This window comes from Ipomoea nil, unplaced genomic scaffold, assembly GCF_001879475.1.
Source record: "Ipomoea nil cultivar Tokyo-kokei standard unplaced genomic scaffold, Asagao_1.1 scaffold3069, whole genome shotgun sequence".
NCBI lineage: Eukaryota > Viridiplantae > Streptophyta > Magnoliopsida > Solanales > Convolvulaceae > Ipomoea > Ipomoea nil.
Genome location: NW_017619497.1, coordinates 10,563,911 through 10,586,012, shown reverse-complemented (window position 1 = coordinate 10,586,012; position 22,102 = coordinate 10,563,911). Strand labels below are relative to the sequence as shown.

Sequence of the window (22,102 nt, the reverse complement as noted above, 5' to 3'; positions counted from 1 at the left end):
GAATGGTAGAGAAATACTTAATATAAATTGAGCCAAAAAAGAAAAAAAGACTTCATATAAATATTTTTTTTGGGTGCAATATATAATATATAAATTGACGAAAAAAGGTTTTTGCAGCGTGGATTACACGCTCCAGAAGGAAGCGTAGTAGCATCTGGAATCCGAAACAGATTCATGGCAGCGATTAGCAGGGCGAGGGGATTGGAATATCAGCCGCAGCTGAAGAAGAAACAGAAAATATATGCAGATATAAAACATTGTTACGTTGTAGCCTCTAAAACCGTATCTCCACCTCTCCACTGACTTAACGTTGTCGGAAATGGCGGTAGCTTCTCAATTCTCCGGCCTCCGTCCTGTCTCCAAGCTCGATTCCTCGCCATCTCTCTCAACCACCCATTCTTTCTTCCACAATCTCCACTCTCACCTCCGTCTTCCCACTTCTCGCAAAGCCTGCAGAGCCGTCGTCGCCATGGCCGGCTCCGGAAAGGTACTTTTCTCTGTTCTTTTTTGCTTCCATTCAGAGATCCATCGAAAGTAAACATCTTTTATTTTCCCTTTACTCTGCTGCTTTATTTAATTAGGATAAATAAATGTATTGATGATGATGCAATGTAACTTGAATAGGGAGATAGGAGTATGGGTTTAAACCTCCAAATTGCTTGTTAGTGCTCATCAACAAAACTGTAAATCTAAATTATAAAAAGAAGTTACCAACCTTTTTTTAAGCTGCTGAATTTGCCGGAGTTTATGCTAAGTATTCCAAAAGGCTGCTTTTTTTATAGCATTATTAGATTTATTAATGACAAATGTTCAGGGTTTCTTGTTGCCAAGCGTTTTAGTTTTAGTATAAAAGTAAGTTTCTGTAAATTAACATAAGTTAACCATAATTCCCTTGATGTTCTTTTCATGTGTAAGTTCTCATATCATAACCGGTGGTTTAATTGCTTATATATAATATAATGTATGTATGACTGGTGTCTGCTTCTTTTCCTTTATTGAAGATATACTCATTCTTTTTTCTAATTTGCTTCTACTTCTCCCCTCAACAAGATTGGACTGTTTCTATTTCATGTCAAATGTTAATCTTTGTTTTACATTTTGTTTGCAGTTCTTTGTTGGTGGAAACTGGAAATGTGTAAGTTTGAGATATTTTCTCCCTTAATATCCTTATGTACATCAATTATACATTCGTGTTCTATGCAATTGCACTGGTTTTCTCAGTAAGTGGTGCAACTTCCTTCTATCCGTTGTACATGTGATTGGTTCCTTTCATCCTTAGTTTTCTATTATTGAATATTTCGGACAGAACGGAACAAAAGAGTCCATTACCAAGCTTGTCTCTGACTTGAATAGTGCAAAGTTGGAGTCTGACGTTGGTGAGTTCTTCTTGTCTCCTGTGGCTGTCATGTAACTTGAATATTTTCTTTGCAGCTACATAGCCACTGGGCTGTGCTGAAGGCATCCTATTTAATTATGAAATCATTTACAAAACAAAATTTAAAGCATCTAACTTACCTTTCAATACTAAATTTGCCTTTTTTAAAACTGGGATCTGAATCTTTACATCCTTCAAACTTACAGATGTTGTTGTGGCACCTCCCTTTCTGTATATTGATCAAGTAAAGGCCTCCTTAACTGATCAGATTGAAATTTCTGCTCAGAATTGTTGGATTAGCAAGGGTGGAGCTTTCACTGGAGAAATCAGGTGAATCAAGCTATTATACAAAAATTCTAAATTTTATGGCATTAAAGAGTTGTTTATATCTTGTGAATTTAATTTGGAAACAATGGAAAGGAAATTGTGTCTATTTCACTTGGAACTCTAACATTAATTGTTTGGAGAAGTCCTGTTAATAGTGTTTATCTCCAATGTGGTTCCTGTTTAATAATCGGAGTATGGGTGTGTATCCTTGAATGTTGAATCGTGGATGCCATCGTGTCCTACCTAATTATGCCATTCTAACTTCGGAATATGTTTGCTTCATTTAATACACTTGGTTGTAGGATTATTTCTTGTGGTTATAATCCCTGCCGTTTCTGTTTACAGTGTGGAGCAGTTAAAAGATATTGGATGCAAGTGGGTCATTCTCGGCCATTCTGAACGGAGACACGTGATCGGTGAAACTGATGAAGTAAGAACTTTTGAGGTTTAAAATATGTATAGTTGAGAAAGAAAATTAAACGCTTCCCAGGTCTCTGAAATTTGCTTACGGGGATTCATTTTGATTGATGCTATCTATTCACAATTTTACTGGGTGCTGTTCTTCAGTTTATAGGAAAGAAGGCTGCATATGCCTTGAGCCAGGGTGTTGGAGTTATTGCCTGCATTGGAGAGCTGTTGCAAGAAAGGGAGGCAGGAAAAACTTTTGACGTCTGTTTCAAACAAATGAAGGCTTTTGCAGGCAAGATTTTGTTGATTATGCTTCGGGTGTGAATAAAACAAGAGCAAATACATCGATGCATCTTTATATTTATTTTTAGAATTGCAGCTTGTGGAGGATACACATTCCTGGATTGTCTCTTATGAGCTTAATCTTCAGATCCCTATCATAAGCTATTCTAGGAAATTTACCATTATAAATCTTGGTTATATGCAGATTCTTTACCAAGTTGGGATAATGTCGTCATAGCATATGAACCTGTATGGGCTATTGGAACTGGGAAAGTGGCCACACCCGAGCAGGCTCAGGAAGTGCATGCAGCTGTTCGTGATTGGCTTAGTAAGAATGTGTCTGCAGAAGTTGCTTCGAAGACTCGAATTATCTATGGAGGTACTGCTTTCAAACTAACTAGTTACTAAACATATCCATATAGCAGTGTCATAGTTTCTCGGTGTGTCTAGATGGTTCTAATTCGTCCAGTATTTGGTGTTTTGGAAATTTTATTTAACATATGACTAATGACTTTAATTGTGTAAAGCTCTTCCATAAATACTTGAAGTAAGTTTAAAATGTTTGACTTACAGGCTCAGTGAATGGAAGCAACTGTTCCGAGCTTGCAAAGAAGGAAGATATTGACGGATTTCTAGTAGGAGGTGCTTCCCTAAAGGTATAGCTTTTCTTAAGTTTAGCATCTGGTGAGGCTAAGTTTTTATGTTTGCCATTACCATTTACCAAGCAGGCTGATTTGTTGCATATGCATTGCAGGGTCCTGAATTTGCTGTGATAGTTAACTCTGTTACTTCCAAGAAGGTGGCAGCTTAGCTTTTTAATTAGCTTTTGGGGATGCTAATATGATATGATTCCAAATAAATAACTCTTAAAGATAATTTCCTGCAGAACATGCATGAGGCATTTGATGCATGATCTGGTTGAAATTTGATAACCACAAAAGTTAAGAAATTGAGTAACTCAAGTTTTTTCATCCATGAGAATGAGATTACCCTTCTTTTGAGTACTAGTTACTCTGTTACAATGTAGTATCTTTTCATAGTTACTTTCTCAACCTACTGAAGCACAAAGAGTCAATACTATCCTCATTGGGACTCAAACTTATGACCCCTCATTTGAGAGAGTCACTTCATGCCACTACTCAAACATATGACCTCTCATTTGGGAGAATCACTTCATGCCACTAGACCACAGTGTTTGATGCCATAAGTGTATAATGATTGCATGCGGGACCTGTAATGTTGTGTGGCTTTTCTTTAATAGTGAGATGTCACTTAATAAAATTTCTGGTCGATAAACATTTTTTTTAATCAAATTATCAATAAAAAGTAAAGAAAGAAAGTCATAGTTATCACTTATCAACAACAGTCTCCTGCGGATGTTATGCCCAGTGCGTGGGCCCCCTCGATATTTCGTGTAGCTGCTCAATTACGGGTTTGATTGTACGTTTACATTCATTCTCCCGACGAAAACGTCAACCACAAGATATGGGCGGCAAAAGTAGTCTACAATCAGTGCGGGCTGAGTTTTTCTTGCGTATTAAATACACTATGGTTAGATATACAGTAAAAATGATAATTTTTGGTGGGGTATGCTACATTATTTTCGTGTCCATACTTTACCATGAAAGTAAATTGAATAGACAGGAGCGGATGGTGGGGCAAGGAGGTAGCTGATAGTGGAAACCACAAGCGCCACTCCTTTAAAACTCAATCAATCTTAAAATCGCGTGGGCTCCGGTTACCTAAATTCAGGTTGCTTTCAAAATCCATCAATTTTATTTCAAATTGTTTTCCTACAACTTTTAGGCAATGAAACAAGGATAACAACATAGTAGTAAGGGAGGGCCTTGGGGGTCATCCATAGGCAAGAAGGTTGAGCATGTAATCACAACTAGACTTAACTATTACTGGGTAACGGGTATGAAATATGAACAATTCACTCGCACAATATCATTTTGCTATGATTAACTAATTCAAACAAAGCACATCCATGTACACACTACATACTGATGAGCGGTTTTAAACAAAGATAAGTTTACATATCCAGAAGGAAGGAAGGAAGCTACAGAGACCACATATCAAGAAAAGTAGACTGGAACTGGAGCAAGATGAGTAACAAGATGATCAAGGCAGCCACGCCCCAGGGCGAGCTTCCTTCTGACGACGACCCGAAATACATCATCTTCCTACGCCGGTCCCACGGTGACGACCCCCAGAACAGCCACTCCGGAGTCTCCATACTCGACAGCCACCGCACGGCTAGTATCAACACCAGCGGCACCACCAGTAGCAACCAACCAAACCCTTCCTCCGCGGACTCCACCACTTCCTCGTAGGATACGTACCATTGGAGACCCAGAAAGATGCAGATCACTGCTAGGATTAGAAGAACGGGGTACGGGAGAGGATTCAGAGAAAAGGCGTCCAGGAACGACGAAGCGGCGCTTCTTCTGTAAGGATCGTAGTAGTACGTCATCGCTACTCACTCTCTACAACTCTAACTCCAGTGGGAACTAAACCACGGCCACTTTTATAGCTAAACCTAAAATTCACAGCACATGCCTTCTGTAACGCTTCTCTTGTCATATCTCTAAACGTGTGGACCCCACCCATACAACACTCTTTATCACAATGTGGATTGCATATCATTTCCCATGTCATTATATAAATACATTTTTTAAACAAAAAGTGAATAAATAAAAGTTAATGTAACTTGAAAGTTTTCTTAATATCCCTAACTTCTATATAGTGTGATGACACCATTGTTATCATACTAAATAGGTGATCACAGGATCAAACCCCGAGGTGAGAACATTAAAAACAAAAACAAAAAATTTAAACATTATCAAACAACGGGACAAAATTTACCACCCACTTGGCTACCCGTGTTCTTCACTACTGGAAAACCAAAAAAGGAAAATAGTATTCTATGCATTCTTTTTCAATTGTGTACAACCTAAAAGGACAGACTCAACAAAAGGGTGGTGAAACCCCTATTTGAAGATTGGTATGTATGTATTGGCAATAGGCTGCCAACTTCAAAGTGTGTCAGTGGACAACAAGCTCACAGTTGTACTGTTGATTCATCTAGAATGGTTTTTATATGAAGAAACCAGTACCTAGCACTTGGGGGACAATCCAAAGGTTCCATGAAGACTCACACCTTCCCTTCATATTGGAAATTCAGCTTGTAATCCTGTTGCAAAGATGCCAGGACACTTCTGCATGGACCTTCTGCAAGACAGTAGTGAAGAATGTTTAAGGCACTAGGCAATAGTAATCCCTATAGTTTTTTTTTTTTTGTTTGGGTGGGGGGAAGTATACCTCCAAATACGGTATGAAGATATTGAAGATCTTCTGTCGAACAGATATCAATTAGAGCAAATATACCAGGTCTTAAAGCTTCATCTATTTCCCTGCAAATTCAGTATAAATGCAAGAGCTTTTAGTGAAGAAACTCAAATAGAAATCACTACTTGTTATGAGAATTGGAAAAAAAAATGTTAACACCAACCTTCTTATGCCAGCTTTCTGTGGACCATATCCACAATAAACCCATATATATGCAGACAAGAACTGAAAGCTGTTGCGGTTGTAAACATCCTTTTGTTGCCTAATCTGCAGAACAGTAAAATGACCATGAATCTTTAAGGCATTGGTATTTGGTCAGCAACAAGGATATTACTTGTAACATTTGTATACTGAGGAGTTGAACATCCAAATCACTTTTATCTCCATTTACCCAAAATCTAGGAAAACATTTTGATCATATGCATAAACAATACTCAGTTTAGTTCTTGATGGCATGCAATAGTAAAATCCCATTCCTACCTCCTCATAAATTCTTCTCAGAAAACCGGCACATTTTACTCCATCTTGTACTTCCCTTATAAAATGACTTCCCAAAACAGTGGAATCAGTGTCCATCTCCAGGCAATGAAGAAGTTTGCTAACTGAATCATCAAGGAGAGCAATGCCGCACTGAGTCTCACTACAAAATTACAGTCACAGTAATCAGGACAAAGAAACTGTTATAATTAGGGTGAGGGGGAGAAAAAGAGGCATAAATATTGAGTAGAAAAAGAAAAAAAAAAAAAAAAAAAAAAAAAGAACGTTTTACATGATTAAAACTTCTTGCTTTTGACATAAATCAAGAGTGGGAGAATATAAAGTACCTCTTGTGATGCTTAAGAACAGTACACAATAGTTGGCAACAACCAGCATATAGCTTCAAGAGAAACTGTTGATAGATGGCATAGCTGCTGTCCCTTCTAGAAGATTCATCAATTACTTCAACAGTAGAAACTCTTGGAAATTCTTTAAGCTGAAAAAGATTCTGAAATATTGCAGCAGGAAGACGCAATAACTGTGTAATATGGCATTTCTCCAGCTGAAAAAAGGCATGCTTGGCACAAATCTTTATCAGAACCTCAATGCACAAAAGAATGACATATCCAGAATCAGGATGAGCAAAACAATTGCTAGAATCAACACTCATACAGAATACATTCCTGCCTTGCAAGTGCAGGACTACATTTATTAGACATGAAACCAAGGTATGGATATGCCTTTTAACCAAGGCTAAGCGCTTGCGTCCTACAAAATGAAACAAGTTACATTATGACCTCAAAATTATGGTGATAATTCAAGCCTCATATAATGACTAGCAGTGTTACCATGAAATGGTGTGTGATTCCACAAAGGGATGGGATAAAATTTTTAGAATAATTGACTTTGCTAAATCTATGTGTAATTTGCTAAGCTCAATTTTACACTTATCTATCTAATGGCTAGGCAATGTTTCAAGAATCTACTGTTTTCTAGCTTTATTATCAACCAGCAACAACTCAATAAGAAACAAACAAAATCAAAAACCTTATCAAGTGAATTGATGCATTCAATAGCCCGAGATTGTGGATTTAAATCAAAAGCTTTAAAAGTATGAACATATCTACATCCATACATAAATATAAATGTATACGTGTGTAATATCTAAAGGTTCCAGTATTCAAGTTATAAGCCAATTGCAAATGCAGATGTATTGCATTAAGCAGAGATATTTAGAATTACTGGAGCTCAAAAGTTAGCATCTACAAGCAACCTGAAGGAAACTGTGGAAAATACTAAGAAATGAAAGTCAAAAAGTGAAGGGTGCCATTCCTAGAGGGATTCAGAATCACTAGCTAATTGCATTTCTTTTTCTTTTTTTTATTCAATAAATGAAATTGAGTAATGAAGGATACCTGTTGCTGATTCAAGAACCAAATTCAAACATTCAATGCCAGCAGCAACATTTGAGGAAACCATTCCCCCATCTGAAATTCTAGTACATACTTCATAATTTACCATGCAGCCTTCCTGCACCCCAACTACTGCTCTCTCAATAGCCTGAACTACAGATAATAAATGCAATTCAGATGCTTTTCCGACAAAAGTTCTGAATGAGCCCCTTAATTGAGATTTTAATTCACCCAAGTTGTATGTCCAGTGGGATTCCATTGGATCAAATTCTACACGGAAATTCAGCATCTTAGTACTTGATTCTGTCTCTTCTGTTGCTAGAGTAACTCCCTTGCCCTGTAGACATATGCATTTTCCTAATGCCCTCAAGTGCAAATCTATTACCTTGATGTATAAATTCCTTGAAGATGAAGGATTCAGCAAAGGAAAGTATTTTCCTAATTCTTCAAGAAATTTTACAACACCATATAAGCAAACAAGAGAAAATGGTTGCACTACCCCAACATCACTAGCAAATTCCAAAAGCAAAGATTCTGAAATCTGAATTAAATAAGGAATCAAGCTCCATGATAAGGCAGTATGGTTGATCGACAAGTTTAGTCTCAAGACAGCGGAGGAAGCAATGAACAGCTGTCTCAGACAAAATGCTGCTTCAGAATTTTCTCCCTTCAGAAGAGCCTGCAGTAAAGGTTTCCTTACGCATCTTTGTTCAGTGCTAATTCTGGACAATAGAGCCTCTAAATCTGTATTTATTTGGGGAGACATTTTCCCAGAGCCACAATAGTTGGAGTCACCCCTCACACCAATAGGCTGTGAGTTCATTGACACAAAAGTTTGAATCCCTTCATTCATTATATCAGTAGCAGGTAATGTGGTTGTAGGACCTTGGGCACTTGACAAGTTTTGATGTAACTGATCACCTTCAAGTAGCAACAACTGTACAATATTATTTATGAAATCTGTACACCTGTCAATGCAAGACTTAATTTTGAACATAGATTCACTTTTGCACCTTGATAATGTTGTATTTAGACAGCAATCTTCTGCATCCATATCATTCAATGCAGAAGCAAGGCCCCACAGAAAGCCCTGGAAGCAGGATATCATGGATGATACTTTTTTCAACTCCTGAGACACAGCTAGAACTTCCTTATTTTTACTGAGAAATCCATTCAAGGAGTCAAGTGACCTATTTATGTGTTCGTTTAAGGTTTCAGCTAGTACAGCAATACTTTTCAATGCATCCTCATTAAAAGGGGAACTGGGAGGTGGTTGATATTCATCTAGATCAGAGTCTTGATGTTCAATAGCAGTAGGACTTTCATCACAATGCTTCTCAGCAGATGTCAATGAGAGAATAGCACATTCAAACTGATCTTTAACAAGAGTCCAAAACACATTTGATGTGTGATCCATCAAGGAAAACATCATGTGTTCCACCTGAGAAGTAAAATCTTCTGAAAATGCATTTTGAAACCCAATTACAGTAAACAATGACTTCATGAGCCATATTGAAGGAAATGACAAATCTGACAGCACATGACTAAGGGTGGATTGACAGCCTTCCCTCCTCTCCTCAAATGATTCCATTAGTAGATATTTAAAGGCTCTACGGCAGGACACAAACAGCTTTAGGAGCTCGCAACATTCAAATGAAGTTAGTGAGTCAGGCCAACCTAACAAGCTGCCCACTACAAGCCTGAAACATGCAAGTCAACTTCTCAGTGAATCTTCAGCAGAACACCAAAAAGAGAGATAAAAGCTAACAGGGCAATCAATTCATGTGTGAAATAATTTTTCTAGTAGGCAGTATATATGCAGAAAAACATGCAAGTCAATTTCTCAGGAATTAATGAACAATGGTATGCAGGGTTCTTCTACTTATAGTCAAAACTACCAGAACAAAAGTTCCAGACAATAGTTTTTTTTTTACCAAATGAATCCTAATGTCACCCAACCATTCAAATTTTTGTTTACACAGGATGCAAAAATTGAAACATATATGACATAAAACTACAATCTACCCAAACTGGAATGGAAAGTGGCATCATCACTCGCTTATGGAAGACGCTAATGCATAGGCAAGATGAGAAGATCAAGAAGGTTGAGAATACCATTCAAGGTTGAGAATGCTGGTCGCATAACGTGAAAAAGATTTTGAACTCAGATATCCTTTTGGTATCCAACTCAAAAGATTGAGCACAGTCTGACAAGTAGTAAACTCTATTTTATGAAAAGGGGATTTCTTTTCAGACTGTTCAGCTGGTAGGTTAAACAAATGTGAGAATGCCTCAACCCACAACAAATGCGTATTCTTCCTATTCTTGTCTCTTAGAGCCATAGCTGAAGAATCTTCAAGTGCATCCACAACCTTTCTCCAATCTGGTGGAGAATCTAAATTTGCATCTCCCAAACTAGAAAACAGTGACGCCACAGACTTCTCTAGAGTCTGGCACAATATTGATGTCATATTCCTGCGAACAAACTATGTAACGAGAAGTTAGAACAATTATAACACTTATGTTTCCCAACAAAATCTCTGTGATAATACACCGTTTAAAAAAGGTAAAGTGCGCCATTACATGTGTGCATTTAGTCCCTCTAACCTCATTCTATAGACATTCAAGAAAACTTCTAATAGAACACTATTCCCCAATACTTCCAATGAGATCTGACTTATATTGACTTCCCTTAGAGTTGCCATTTTCTTAATGTGAATTTTGTATTCATTCAGGTTAAGCATCAGTATAATGAACAAGAAGTGAAACAACATAAGCTGTGGCATATGATACTGACAAACTTTCAAAGCTTAAGCATCAGTATAAATGAATAAAAGGAAAATATGAATTACTTGAAAATCAGGCTGTCATCTTACCCTTTGTTCATATAGAACACTATTCCCCAATACTTCCAATGAGATCTGACTTATATTGACTTCCCTTGTAGTTGCCATTTTCTTAATGTGAATTTTGTTTTCATTCAGCTCATTGCTTAAACAGGGAATAGAGCTATGGACTAAAATTGACATGAACTTTTTCAAGTACTTCTTGCTAGCATGAGTACACCAAACATCAATATTTTGGCAAAGGATCCACCACACAGCAGATGGCACTGACTTCTCATTCAAGGAGCCAATACCAAGATCCCATGCTTCAAATTTATGTGCGTGCTGGAGAAAAATGTCCTTAGAGGATGCATCTTCTGATGAAGGGATGTACAACTGATTTTTAGCCACTAATTTTAAATAGCCCATTATGAATTTAGTCAGACTAGCAGCCTCATGCCTTAAATCTGAGACGAGCATCTTCCATTTACGGGTATCTTTGCAGGAGAATGACAAACCAGCATCATCCACAATCTTGGAATGTGTGAGATTATCATTCTTCAAAAGCAAATAATCAATGGATCTTATCTGCCGATTTAAATCAACAAGCCTCTGGAGAGCCATGACATTCATTACATAAATAAGGGGAGAGCAATCCGTCACAGCATCTTGAAGATAAACATCTGAAACAATATTTATAACAGCAAGAAGAGAAGCTGAAGGTTTAATAATCCAAGAAAAATAGCCTTCTTCTATCGAACCAGTACTCTCTAGCCACTCACTTCCAGAGTAAGCTGTAAAGGAATCCCCCATTTTTCCTGACATCTTTTTTGATATATTTGGGGCCAACAGGCTGATTGATTGCCGTTGTAAGCTTCGGCATGATAAATATATACGAAAGAAGAAGACTAAAATCCAGTGTGTTGACATCACCCAATCTCCTGATCCAGTCCCCTTATCAAGGGTCCTCCCCAGAACAACAGACAAGAAGTCATCAACACTATTCACCTTTTCTGATACCAGGCTGCTTAAATTAGTGCCTATAAGTGCCATCAAATCCTTTACAGAAATACTGACAAGAGAGCTATTTCCAGTGGTGACTGTCAATGAGTCAAGAATTAGGACATACACTTCAGATAAACTTCTTCCCAACAGTTCAATTTGTGGATCAAAGCATTGCAAGCCACTTATATGGGGAATTTGTTTTCTTTGGTCAGTTTTATCGGGAAACAGAGATGCAGCTTTTATCCACTCCAGGGATTCTGAAATATCAGCTATTAACTCACGAATGCATCCACTAGCTTGCCCCTCTGGTACAGACTTGATTGCATTACCAATAGAAAGCCTGAACTCAGGGCAGCATAAAACCATGCTGAATGAATTAGCAAATGAAGCTTTATATGTTTGAATATTTCTGTCAGGAGAAAATGATACCATATCCCTAGCTGCTTTGCACAGTGAAAAAATGGCTGTATTCACCTACAGTGGTAATGGATATATAGTGAGGATCTCCAAAATATTTCAGCGCAAGGTTTAAAACCAAAAAAATAAAAAATAAATCACATTTGCACTAGTAAAAATCTATCTATTGAGCCAGTCTGTCTTCAAAATTTTATTTATTTATTTTGTAAAACATAAATATAAAAATTTAATGTGATTATCTATTCCTCCATATTTGACATATTTGATTCAGTTCAAATTGTATATTATGGGGGAATTTCACCTTTCATTTATGCCTTAAAGCATTTATGGTCACTCAGGCACCATTAAGGGGGCATTTAGTAACTAAAGAATTCTCCAGTTTTCTAGAAAATGGAAATCAGAGTTCTTGTTTTGTTCAAAGTCAACAAGTTTTCCAACTTAGAAAACAGAAAATGGAAAACATTGTTGTCCAAGGTTATCAAATACAAAAACATACATAACATTTTGGAACTAAACAAGACCTAGTATTTTCTCAATTATCAATATTAGAATTACTCAAGTGCAAACTGATGAAAAGAAACTCGCAAACCTGTCTTAGTTCATTATAAAGGTGGACCAGCTTACATCCTAGCTTTTGTATCTCTGAAGTTAGCATATTCTGATCAGGCACATCCATCAAAGAGTAGCTAAAAGCTGTAAAACAAAATACTGTTCTCCATAACCTTTCAAGATTATCTCCAATAGCATCATAGTCAATATCCAACAAGTAATGTACAGCATGAACAACCTCCTTGGCTATTAAAACCAGCACCTCACTTTTATCTGAAGCAAATGGTGTTTGTATTATACTAATAATTTTGGAAGAAAGTGATATAATCCTATCATAAACTAGTCTCAGGAAATTAAGACATGCCCCCTCAGTGATATCCTCTGTTCGTGCATAGACTCTTGCATGCATTAATGCAAAAAGTAATTTATTGGCAGATCTGAGTTTGCAATGAGCATCAAGAAGCATATCACCATCCTCTAATTCAGCTTGCAAGTAAGTATTAAATTCTGATAAAAAATATTCCATGATCTGTACAAAAAAGTCAAAAGAGAGCTTCCTTGTTTCCGCATTCAGACCAGAAGTGCAATGACTTTTTCCGGAAACTAAGGAATTCCTAGAAGAGCTTTCAGAAGTATAACCATCTTTGCCAACTGAAAGTCCCCTGTTTTTACTGATGCAACTAATAAACAAGCCAAGCAGCACTCCTAAACCACCTACAGCTGATGCATTCTTCCTGGATATGGTCTTCTCCAGTGCATCAAAAAAGTGCCTATGATAACTTTTAATAACTGCCTTTTGGATTTCCATGTCTTTATGATCCAATGTTTTATACCTTGCTGTACTCTGCAGATCAAAAAACCCCTCGATGTGCATTGGGTGGAACAACCCATGAGACAAAACTTCTTCAATCAACTTTAATAGATCTCTTATCAAGTGAGGACTGCTTTTACAAGTATGAAGATGCAACAAATCCCACAAAAGCAGCATAGGCTCAAGAAGCTTATCAACAAAGTCCCGAAAACCATTCTTACGTGTTGGATGTACCCTTAGAAATTTTGCAAATGGCTCATGCACATAATAGGATAATTGCAAGACAAAAATTCCAGTCTTGGTGTGCTCAAGCTTGAAGGTAAAAATCTTTTGGATGAGTTCTAGCACAGTATTAATAACTGAAACCCATAAGTCCAGATTTTCATTAGAAATTCCCCCATGAGATGTGAAGACCAATGATATACAGTCAAGCACCATACTGTAAAACTCAAACTCCTCCCCACTCAGCACTGATTCCTTGCACAAAGAAGCAGCATTTAGACGTGACAATACATCCCTTGAAATGCACTGAATAACCCGTAAGAAGTCTCTTGAGAAACTCAATGCAACATGCAGCTTTTTTGATTCCTCCAAGCAGAACCTGAAAACCTGCCAGCATCTATCATCTAAACATGAAGCAGCAGTTTCCAACTGATTTTTGTTCCCCTCGGAGCTAATTGTTTTTACAGACAAGATCATCACTGTCTGGACCCAATTGTTGAGGAAAACAAGTACTCTGGGAAGGCTAACTGATTCTGATTCTTGACTGCTACCCTCCGCTCCCTCGCTTGTCCTCGTTTTCACATAATGAAATGCAAGCTCCACCTTCCTGCACTTGAAGTGTCTTATTTATCAGGCAGAAACACGCAGAAATATACACGTACATGTTCAGATATGTAAACAGTTAAAAGTGAAGTAAAGACATAAACTGGAATGTCACAGACATTGAAGGAGAAATATCTTTATTCTGCAGAGAGATGATGAGCTGTAGGTTCCTCCATGGTGGATCATCTCGAAGGTGTAAACTCGTTTCCGTGTTATCTGCTTCAGCTCTGGACTCTAAAGGAGCAATACTTTCCGGCTCCGATATGTCAATACGGGAGCTTTTAGCGGGCTGTGGATAAAATTCTTCTCCACTGGAAGTTGATAACTTTCTCTTCTTCGTCTTCTTCATCTTCGTCGTGCGTTCAGACTGGTAATCAGCCATAGTTAGCTCCTCGAGCAGCAAATCATAGGGTTTTGGGTTTTAGGCCGCGGAGGCGCGAAATAAGCCGACGGTGAAGTTACTACGGAGTTGGGCTCCGTACTTTGCTTTCCAAGCCCATATATATCGGGCCTTCATGTCACGATAGGACTTCAATTATCTCTAAGCCTAGATAATTTCCTCTTTGTTTTTTCCTATAGATTGAAATTAAATTTTTATTTGGTCCTATGCTCCTATACGTTTCAATTTGACCATAAATGTATTAGTAATGTACAACAATAGTGGAATAATAAACTCTGGTTGTAAAAAATGTAATTTAGCTATATAACGAAAAAGTGTCTAATTAAAGTATTTTAGTGTTCAAAAATTAGCCATGTACATAATAATATATACTCTGTAGTATATAATTAATAATATTCTGTAATATTTATTATTTTTGAAACCAAAACAAACTCGTAATCATTACCTGGGTGACATGGACATAGAGTTCGGCGCAGCGCACAGCGCCCGTGTGGCATTCCGAGATCCCTCATGCCCCGCGGACCAACCTTACCCACATACGCACCACACTGGTTTCGCTCTGCCATGCGGCAACAGCTCCCAACCAGTTGTGTCTTTTGATCGCATCAGGTCCCCTTCATATTCAAGTCCAAGATTAGCGACAGGCTCCCTAACCTTAACCGGGTCGGCGTGCCTAACTCGGCCAAACCTTAGCGTCTAAGGCAGAACAACCCTTAACGCTATTGACGCCCCCTTCACCCGCATGGCATTGCTAACCAGTTGGCCGTTTCCACACTCTTTTGGATCTTCGCACGGTCACGGAAAAACAGTCTGTGACACTCTCCCCCACCCAACATCTAGCACGCCCTCGTGTTAGGGGAGAAGGACTCCACCCAAGGATCATCGTACTTAATATTGCATGCGCGCCGCTAATGCCAGGACATCTCACGAAGAGTAGTCCGACTGAGCTGGCGGCCACCCGAGTCCCCTTTTCCTCGAAAGGACCCATCTTCCCCCTGCGGACCAACAGAGTGGAGCCGTCATCAGCACATGCACATCCCCTCTCGCGCCACCGTGCTCGCATAATCCTCACCCCTAAGGATCCCACCATAACGCGCAACAATATAAGTACGTCCTGCTCGGATACCACTTTGACACGGGCATAGAGTCCAGCGCAGCGCACAGCGCCTGTGCGGCGTCCCGAGGCCCTTCATGCCCAGCGGACTAGCCTTACCCACATACGCACCACACTGGTTTCGCCCTGCCATGGGCTCATCAGGGAAGCGGCAATAGCTCTCAACCAATTGTGCCTTTCGATCGCATCAAGTCCCCTTCATAGTCAAGTCCAAGACTAGCGACAGGCTCCCCAAACTTAACCGGGTCGGCGTGCCTAACTCGGCTAGACCTTAGCATCTAAGGCAGAACAACCCTTAATACTATTGACGCCCCCTTCACCTGCATGGCATTGGTAACCAGTTGGCCGTTTTCACACTCTTTTGGGTCTTCGCACGGTCACGAAAAAACAGTCTATGACATGGGTCTCTCTTGTGAAATATTTACCAGAACAACCCTTAACACTAGGTCTTATCTTGTGAAATAGTGAATTTTGTCTAGTGGAATGTCCCCACATAATTTACAACTCACATAAGCGAAGTAAATTATATTATGAAATCATGTGCGACAAATTTAATTAAGATGGTGTTAGCCAGAATCAAGGTTGGTAAGATAATTATATTTTACTTTTTTTGTAGGATAATTATTCTTCACCTACTTCTACCTTTTTAGAGACTAAAATGGGCAATTTTTTTGGTTTCGTGATTTGAGTGGCCGGAATAAGGAATGACCCAGTTTGGGCATAGATGCATCCCTACCAAATTTGCACAATTTAGATCATTAGCAAGTTATCCAATTTTATAGCTTGATTTTTTCCTTTTATTTTTTCTTAGATGCAATTTTTTTCATGTACTCTTTCTTTTACTCTCATAAAATATTTTTGTTTTTCAATTCAGTTTTTTTTCCTCTTTTCATAACACCTAAACGCTAGATTTGAAGTTTGAACTATTGTCGTCAAATCACTTTATATTATAAAATATAGATAAATAAATCACAACCATTTAGGTGAAGCAATTTGTCCAAAAAAAATATATATATATTTCGAACCAAACTCTAAACTAAGTTTATTCACTTCTACAATTTCATCTTGACAAGAAATTGTCAACTAATTTCGTCCATGACATATATATGTCGTACTGTCGTAGTATGGAAATGGTTAAGATACAAAATTAGTCTATACACAAAAATTAAAATAAACACTTTTTTTATATCTACTATCTACTATATATATATATACTAATAAGAGCCCAAGAGAGTTAGGCCTATAATGGGTAGAAAAAATGGCGGTCAAGTTTTTTAATCAAATGAATGGCTCAGATTGATCAGATTTTATTTTTTTTCCTTTAAATTTCCTAATTTATCCTTAATGAATATGATTATCCGTTAACTTTTCCGTTAAATATTATCTTTTCCGTTAATTTCTGTTAGTTCACCGTTAACTTACTCATTGATTTCAATAAGAAAGGTCTTAGGTTCGAACCCCATCCCAATTAAAATTGGCATAATTAGTACTCTATTTTAGTCTTATTAAATTAAATAATAAGTTAGTAGCTACAACAAAAAAAATAATACATATGCATTTCTTTAATTTAGAATAGAATTATGTGTCTACAATGTCTTTATTTTTTTAAAAAAAAAATTATTATAAATAAATTAAATAAGAGAAATAATTTCGGGACTATGTGGTCTAATGGTACTCGGGTTGGACTTCCATTTGGAAGATTATGAGTTCAAGCCTCAGTGTTTCAGTAGGTTGAGAAAGTATATGAACAGATACTACAATGTAATAGAGTCAGTAACTTTCAAAAAAAAAAAAGAGAAATAATTCCATTAGTTATATTGTATTTATTTAGTTATATTGTATTTATTTTTCTCCAATATAAAAATTCTTTACATTCAAATTCATCAATTGATTATATTCGCTACATTGTCCCAACAATGTCTTTATTAAAAAAAATTTATTCATTATCAATAAATTAATTAAGAGAAATAATTTTATTAGTTATATTGTCTTTATATTTCTCCAATGTAAAAAATTCTATACATTCAAATCCATCAATTGATTATATTCACTACATTGTCTATTATCTTTTTTTGTGCACTATTTTTTAATTAAATATCAAAGTTATAATACAAAATAATCATATATATTTATTTACCAAGTATTTTATTAATACCATGAAAAAATTAAAAAAATATAATTAATAAAGTCAATCATATTAACTACTTGAGTGATTTGTTGACAAAGAGAATATTCAAATCACACAACAAATTGAAATGAGAACTACCTCGCAATGTACTTGTTTGACAATTAGCAGTTAGCGGTTAGCGTTAGCGGATTATATTAGCGAATTTGACCAGCGAATTATATCAACGGTTGGTAAAAAGATATTTGAAAAAATTAGCTGTTTAGATTAACATGTAAAATGACCTAAGGGTATACATATATTTAATAATAATAATAATAATAATAATAATAATAATAATAATTGTTTAAAAAAAATTAAGCCAATCATATGAACTACTTGAGGGATTTATTGACAAAAAAGTATTCAAATCACACAACAAATTGAAGTGAGAAAATATCTCGCAATGTCCTTGTTTGGCAATCAGTAGTTAGCTCTTCAATATTAGTATATATTTAATATTTTATGCCCTAATTTTTATTTGTTCTCCCTTATGTCCCGTATTTGGTTTCAAGTATACCTATACAATTATTTTATTGACAATTATAATCAATCTTGACTATATTAACTTGCATGTATAAACTTAGAATTGTCTAATTAAATACGCAAATTTAACATTCAATTATCTATGCATGAACAATCCAATATAATCTTGCTTTGATATACTTTAAACTATTTATTTAAAAAAAAAAAAACATTGGGCATTATTCAATCGCGCAATGCGTGTAAAAAACTAGTTTACAATAATAAAGGTAGTATTGTACGGTTAAAAGAAGGCATTTAAAAAGGGAGTGAAGACTGAAAATCATTATGTATGAATAGTCCAAGTCTCTTGTTCGTTAGTGCAAATTGGAGGACTCATCTCACCATCACCGTTCAGGTTCAGCCAGCCCTCTGGATCCCGTGTCCCTTACACGTGCACTACATGACACATATACCCCGCCCGTACGTCTCAATGATTCTGGTTTTTCAACAGACCATTGCATTATTGCTTTCTTTATTCTACTCCTATGTCACCATTAATATTTTACTCCAATTAATCCTGCTTCATTATAGCTCATTTGGGATAATTTAAGATGAAAATTTGAAACCAAATTTCAATTCTTTGGATAGTGGGTAGGTGGGAAGATGGTGGGTAGATGAAGTTTCAATCTTGTTCATATTTGTTTTGATCAAAAAAGCCACCTTTTTGTAACAATCAGTTCACATGTTCTACATGAGGAGGAGCCACAAGGGTGTGCTGTGCTCCAGATTTGTCTAACCTAAAGTGTAATCACTTGCAGTGCCTTTCTTGATTGTGACTAACCTGCCGCCTGCCGGTCGAACTAACGTGAAACTGGCCAATTTGATTGCTATTTTTTTTTTTTTTTCTCTTCTCTAAAATTCAATTTTTGCTAGGCTCAAACCATAAGGGTGGGTGTATGGATGGAGTTTTAGTCTAGCCACTAAAATATAATTTCAATTTCACATGTGATTATGTGAATCTTTACTATTCAAGAATTCAAGATTACCAAATATCATCACCTTAATATAAAGCTAATCTGTAATCTCCACGTTTGCCAATCAGCACGTTTGATTCCACTAGCTAGTTTTTAACGGATCCGTCCACATTTTTCTTCCTTGTCCTGTCTGAGCTCTGTAAAGTAACAGACTAGATGCTCTCTCGCTCCCCCTCACACTCTTCTGTGCTTCCATTAACGCCTTGGAGTTTTAGACCTCATGTAAGTATGTATGGCTCTATACTTTATTTGTTCTTCTCTCGATTCATGAATCGTGCTTTCTCTGTACTGCTGAACATGCATGCATCCATTTTACTTGGTAATATACATCGCTAGTATCTTGATATGATTGTTCTTTTCCGTTTGATTTTCTTGATTGAGTCTGTCGATTCTATTTTTCTTCATTCCCGTTTAGCTCGCAAGTGGAAAGCCATGGAAATGAAAAGAGACTAGTCTTGATTTTCTGGGTTTCGACTTGTTTCCTTGATCTGTTAGTTACTGTTATGTTGTCCAAGTGACATGTGTTGTGAGTATGCGAATGTATGTGCTAAATTTTAGTTTGACTGGAAATTCTCCATGAATTTCTGGGTTCAATGCAGAAGATTCTCCAGGGCTTGTGATTTGATTTCTTGGGATTACTGAAGATTGTCAAGAATGTCTATGCCTTATGAGGAAGTGACTCAGAATGGGAGTCTGAAGGACTCTACAAATGGTATGGCAGAATTGGAAGAGTTCGATTTTTCTACGTTACCGGATAAGCCAAGAAACTTGAACATTGAGAGACAGAGCTCCTTTGATGAGAGGTCATTGACTTCTCCTATTCCCCCCTTTGGATCGGACGTCTTTCATCGCTTCTCAGACCACTTTGATGGTTTACTTTCACCCAAAAGGTCTGGGTTCACAACTCCAAGGTCACCCCTTGGGGAGCCACATCCAATGGTTTCTGAGGCTTGGGAGAGTCTGAGACACTCCTTGGTGTATTTCCGTGGGCAGCCTGTTGGGACAATTGCTGCATCGGATAGCTCTGATGAGAAGCTTAACTATGATCAGGTGACTGGCTATACTCTCTCCATTCCCGTGAAAATACCAAATTATAATAGTTGGGGTTATGAACATTATAATTTGTCTCAACTGGTTAAGTCTATCTGTAACTAACTGTCTTTGAGTAAGATAAAACACTTGATGCAGTTTTAATTTTAAGTTTTATGCATCAATATCACATGGAACTTTTAAGTATGTAGGTGTTTGTGAGAGACTTTGTCCCCAGTGCATTGGCTTTTCTTATGAATGGGGAACCAGAAATCGTGAGAAACTTTATCTTGAAGACTCTACGCCTTCAATCATGGGAGAAGAAGATAGATCGATTCCAACTGGCAGAGGGTGTAATGCCTGCTAGTTTTAAAGTACTCCATGATCCAGTGAGGAACACAGAGACATTAATGGCGGATTTTGGTGAGACTGCAATAGGAAGAGTGGCTCCTGTTGATTCTGGATTTTGGTGGATCTTTTTACTTCGAGCATACACAAAATCTACTGGTGACTCTTCCTTGGCCGAGATGCCTGAATGCCAGAAGGGCATGCGCCTGATACTCAGTCTTTGCCTTTCAGAGGGGTTTGACACATTTCCAACCCTTCTTTGTGCTGATGGATGTTCTATGATTGATCGTAGAATGGTGAGCTTGTCTCATTTATTATTTCCCTTTTGTTAACATATAACACTCTCTAGAGCAATAGATATTTCGGGTTTCACTGACTATGTTGGGGCATGCATAAAAATGTTTGTAGGGTGTTTATGGATACCCAATAGAAATTCAAGCACTTTTCTTCATGGCTTTAAGATGTGCACTGCTATTACTCAAGCAAGATGCAGAAGGGAAAGAATTCATGGAACGAATTGTTAAGAGATTGCATGCTTTGAGCTATCACATGAGGAGCTACTTCTGGCTTGATTTAAAGCAACTGAATGATATATATCGATATAAAACGGAGGAGTACTCTCACACTGCAGTCAACAAGTTCAATGTCATTCCAGATTCTCTGCCAGAATGGATATTCGATTTCATGCCAATACACGGTGGCTACTTTATTGGCAACGTTGGGCCTTCAAACATGGATTTCCGTTGGTTTTGCTTGGGAAATTGCATTGCAATTCTGTCGTCCTTAGCAACTCCTGAACAGGCAGCTAAGATTATGGATCTTATTGAATCACGCTGGGGTGAGCTCGTAGGGGAAATGCCTCTCAAAGTTTGCTATCCTGCTATAGAGGGACACGAGTGGCGTATTGTAACAGGGTGCGATCCAAAAAACACCAGATGGAGCTATCACAATGGGGGATCATGGCCAGGTATTTACTTTACTCGAATATCTTGGGGACTAATCCCGTTTTAGCAGTATCACTCTTATATTCAAGAACTGATCCACATATATAATATAATGCATGATATAATTAAATTATTGGGTGCAGTGCTTTTATGGCTACTTACAGCAGCGTGCATAAAGACGGGGAGACCTCAGATTGCAAGGCGGGCGATTGAGCTGGCAGAAGCGAAGCTGTCTAAAGATGGTTGGCCAGAATACTATGATGGAAAGCTTGGTCGGTTTGTTGGGAAGCAGGCTCGTAAAAACCAGACATGGTCCATTGCTGGATACTTGGTGGCAAAGATGATGCTTGAAGACCCTTCCCATTTAGGAATGGTGGCAATTGAAGAAGACAAGCAAATGAAACCTGTGTTGAGAAGATCACTTTCATTTTAGTAGCTTAGAAAGATATTGACATGTCATTGGATAACTTCAAGGATTTTCAAACAAGAATTTTGTTGCGCGTTACTATGTTAGTAGTGTCTCATTTGTCCGGCCATTAT

General features: G+C 37.4%; 4 protein-coding genes across 6 annotated transcripts; 2 read left to right on the top strand and 2 right to left on the bottom strand.

Annotated features, from left to right (window-relative positions):
* The first annotated feature begins 147 nt into the window (after positions 1 to 147).
* LOC109165144 (triosephosphate isomerase, chloroplastic-like) lies at positions 148 to 3,390 on the top strand. Its single transcript, XM_019313791.1, has 9 exons — positions 148 to 487; positions 1,109 to 1,135; positions 1,307 to 1,376; positions 1,582 to 1,705; positions 2,048 to 2,132; positions 2,270 to 2,402; positions 2,598 to 2,771; positions 2,966 to 3,048; positions 3,147 to 3,390. The coding sequence occupies exons 1-9, from the start codon at positions 320 to 322 to the stop codon at positions 3,201 to 3,203; spliced, it is 921 nt and encodes a 306-aa protein (XP_019169336.1). The 5' UTR covers positions 148 to 319; the 3' UTR covers positions 3,204 to 3,390.
* A 906-nt stretch (positions 3,391 to 4,296) lies between these two features.
* Positions 4,297 to 4,944, bottom strand: LOC109165148. Its single transcript, XM_019313795.1, has one exon. It carries the CDS (start codon positions 4,866 to 4,868, stop codon positions 4,455 to 4,457), a length of 414 nt encoding a protein of 137 aa, XP_019169340.1. The 5' UTR covers positions 4,869 to 4,944; the 3' UTR covers positions 4,297 to 4,454.
* Positions 4,945 to 5,206: 262 nt separating this feature from the next.
* Positions 5,207 to 14,549, bottom strand: LOC109165139. 2 transcript variants are annotated; one of them, XM_019313782.1, is made up of 10 exons: positions 14,184 to 14,549; positions 12,469 to 14,068; positions 10,509 to 11,936; positions 9,748 to 10,118; positions 7,636 to 9,332; positions 6,568 to 6,988; positions 6,224 to 6,383; positions 5,907 to 6,010; positions 5,717 to 5,808; positions 5,207 to 5,626 (listed from the first exon to the last, which is right to left on the bottom strand). In XM_019313782.1, the coding sequence occupies exons 1-10, from the start codon at positions 14,444 to 14,446 to the stop codon at positions 5,550 to 5,552; spliced, it is 6,213 nt and encodes a 2,070-aa protein (XP_019169327.1). In that variant the 5' UTR covers positions 14,447 to 14,549; the 3' UTR covers positions 5,207 to 5,549. The 2 variants fall into 2 exon arrangements, with proteins under 2 accessions (XP_019169327.1, XP_019169328.1); XM_019313783.1 differs by having other exon boundaries at positions 12,469 to 14,073; positions 14,184 to 14,292.
* A 4,588-nt stretch (positions 14,550 to 19,137) lies between these two features.
* On the top strand, positions 19,138 to 22,070 carry LOC109165140 (probable alkaline/neutral invertase B). Of its 2 annotated transcripts, none has more exons than XM_019313786.1 (5): positions 19,138 to 19,463; positions 19,844 to 20,291; positions 20,483 to 20,914; positions 21,027 to 21,585; positions 21,706 to 22,070. In XM_019313786.1, exons 2-5 carry the CDS (start codon positions 19,896 to 19,898, stop codon positions 21,993 to 21,995), a joined length of 1,677 nt encoding a protein of 558 aa, XP_019169331.1. In that variant the 5' UTR covers positions 19,138 to 19,463; positions 19,844 to 19,895; the 3' UTR covers positions 21,996 to 22,070. The 2 variants fall into 2 exon arrangements, with proteins under 2 accessions (XP_019169331.1, XP_019169330.1); XM_019313785.1 differs by having other exon boundaries at positions 19,841 to 20,291.
* Positions 22,071 to 22,102: the final 32 nt, after the last annotated feature.

Bases quoted from the DNA above. Each gene is read 5' to 3' on its own strand.
- LOC109165148 (XM_019313795.1), bottom strand. From the start codon at position 4,868: ATGACGTACTACTACGATCCTTACAGAAGAAGCGCCGCTTCGTCGTTC.
- LOC109165144 (XM_019313791.1), top strand. From the start codon at position 320: ATGGCGGTAGCTTCTCAATTCTCCGGCCTCCGTCCTGTCTCCAAGCTC. The intron at 1,706-2,047 runs GTGAATCAAGCT...TTCTGTTTACAG, and splicing joins GCTTTCACTGGAGAAATCAG to TGTGGAGCAGTTAAAAGATA. The intron at 3,049-3,146 runs GTATAGCTTTTC...TATGCATTGCAG, and splicing joins TAGGAGGTGCTTCCCTAAAG to GGTCCTGAATTTGCTGTGAT.
- LOC109165139 (XM_019313782.1), bottom strand. From the start codon at position 14,446: ATGGCTGATTACCAGTCTGAACGCACGACGAAGATGAAGAAGACGAAG. The intron at 6,989-7,635 runs GTATCCTTCATT...TTCATTTTGTAG, and splicing joins GGTTCTTGAATCAGCAACAG to GACGCAAGCGCTTAGCCTTG. The intron at 6,011-6,223 runs GTAGGAATGGGA...ACTGTTCTGCAG, and splicing joins TGAGAAGAATTTATGAGGAG to ATTAGGCAACAAAAGGATGT.
- LOC109165140 (XM_019313786.1), top strand. From the start codon at position 19,896: ATGTCTATGCCTTATGAGGAAGTGACTCAGAATGGGAGTCTGAAGGAC. The intron at 20,292-20,482 runs GTGACTGGCTAT...TTAAGTATGTAG, and splicing joins AGAAGCTTAACTATGATCAG to GTGTTTGTGAGAGACTTTGT. The intron at 21,586-21,705 runs GTATTTACTTTA...TATTGGGTGCAG, and splicing joins CAATGGGGGATCATGGCCAG to TGCTTTTATGGCTACTTACA.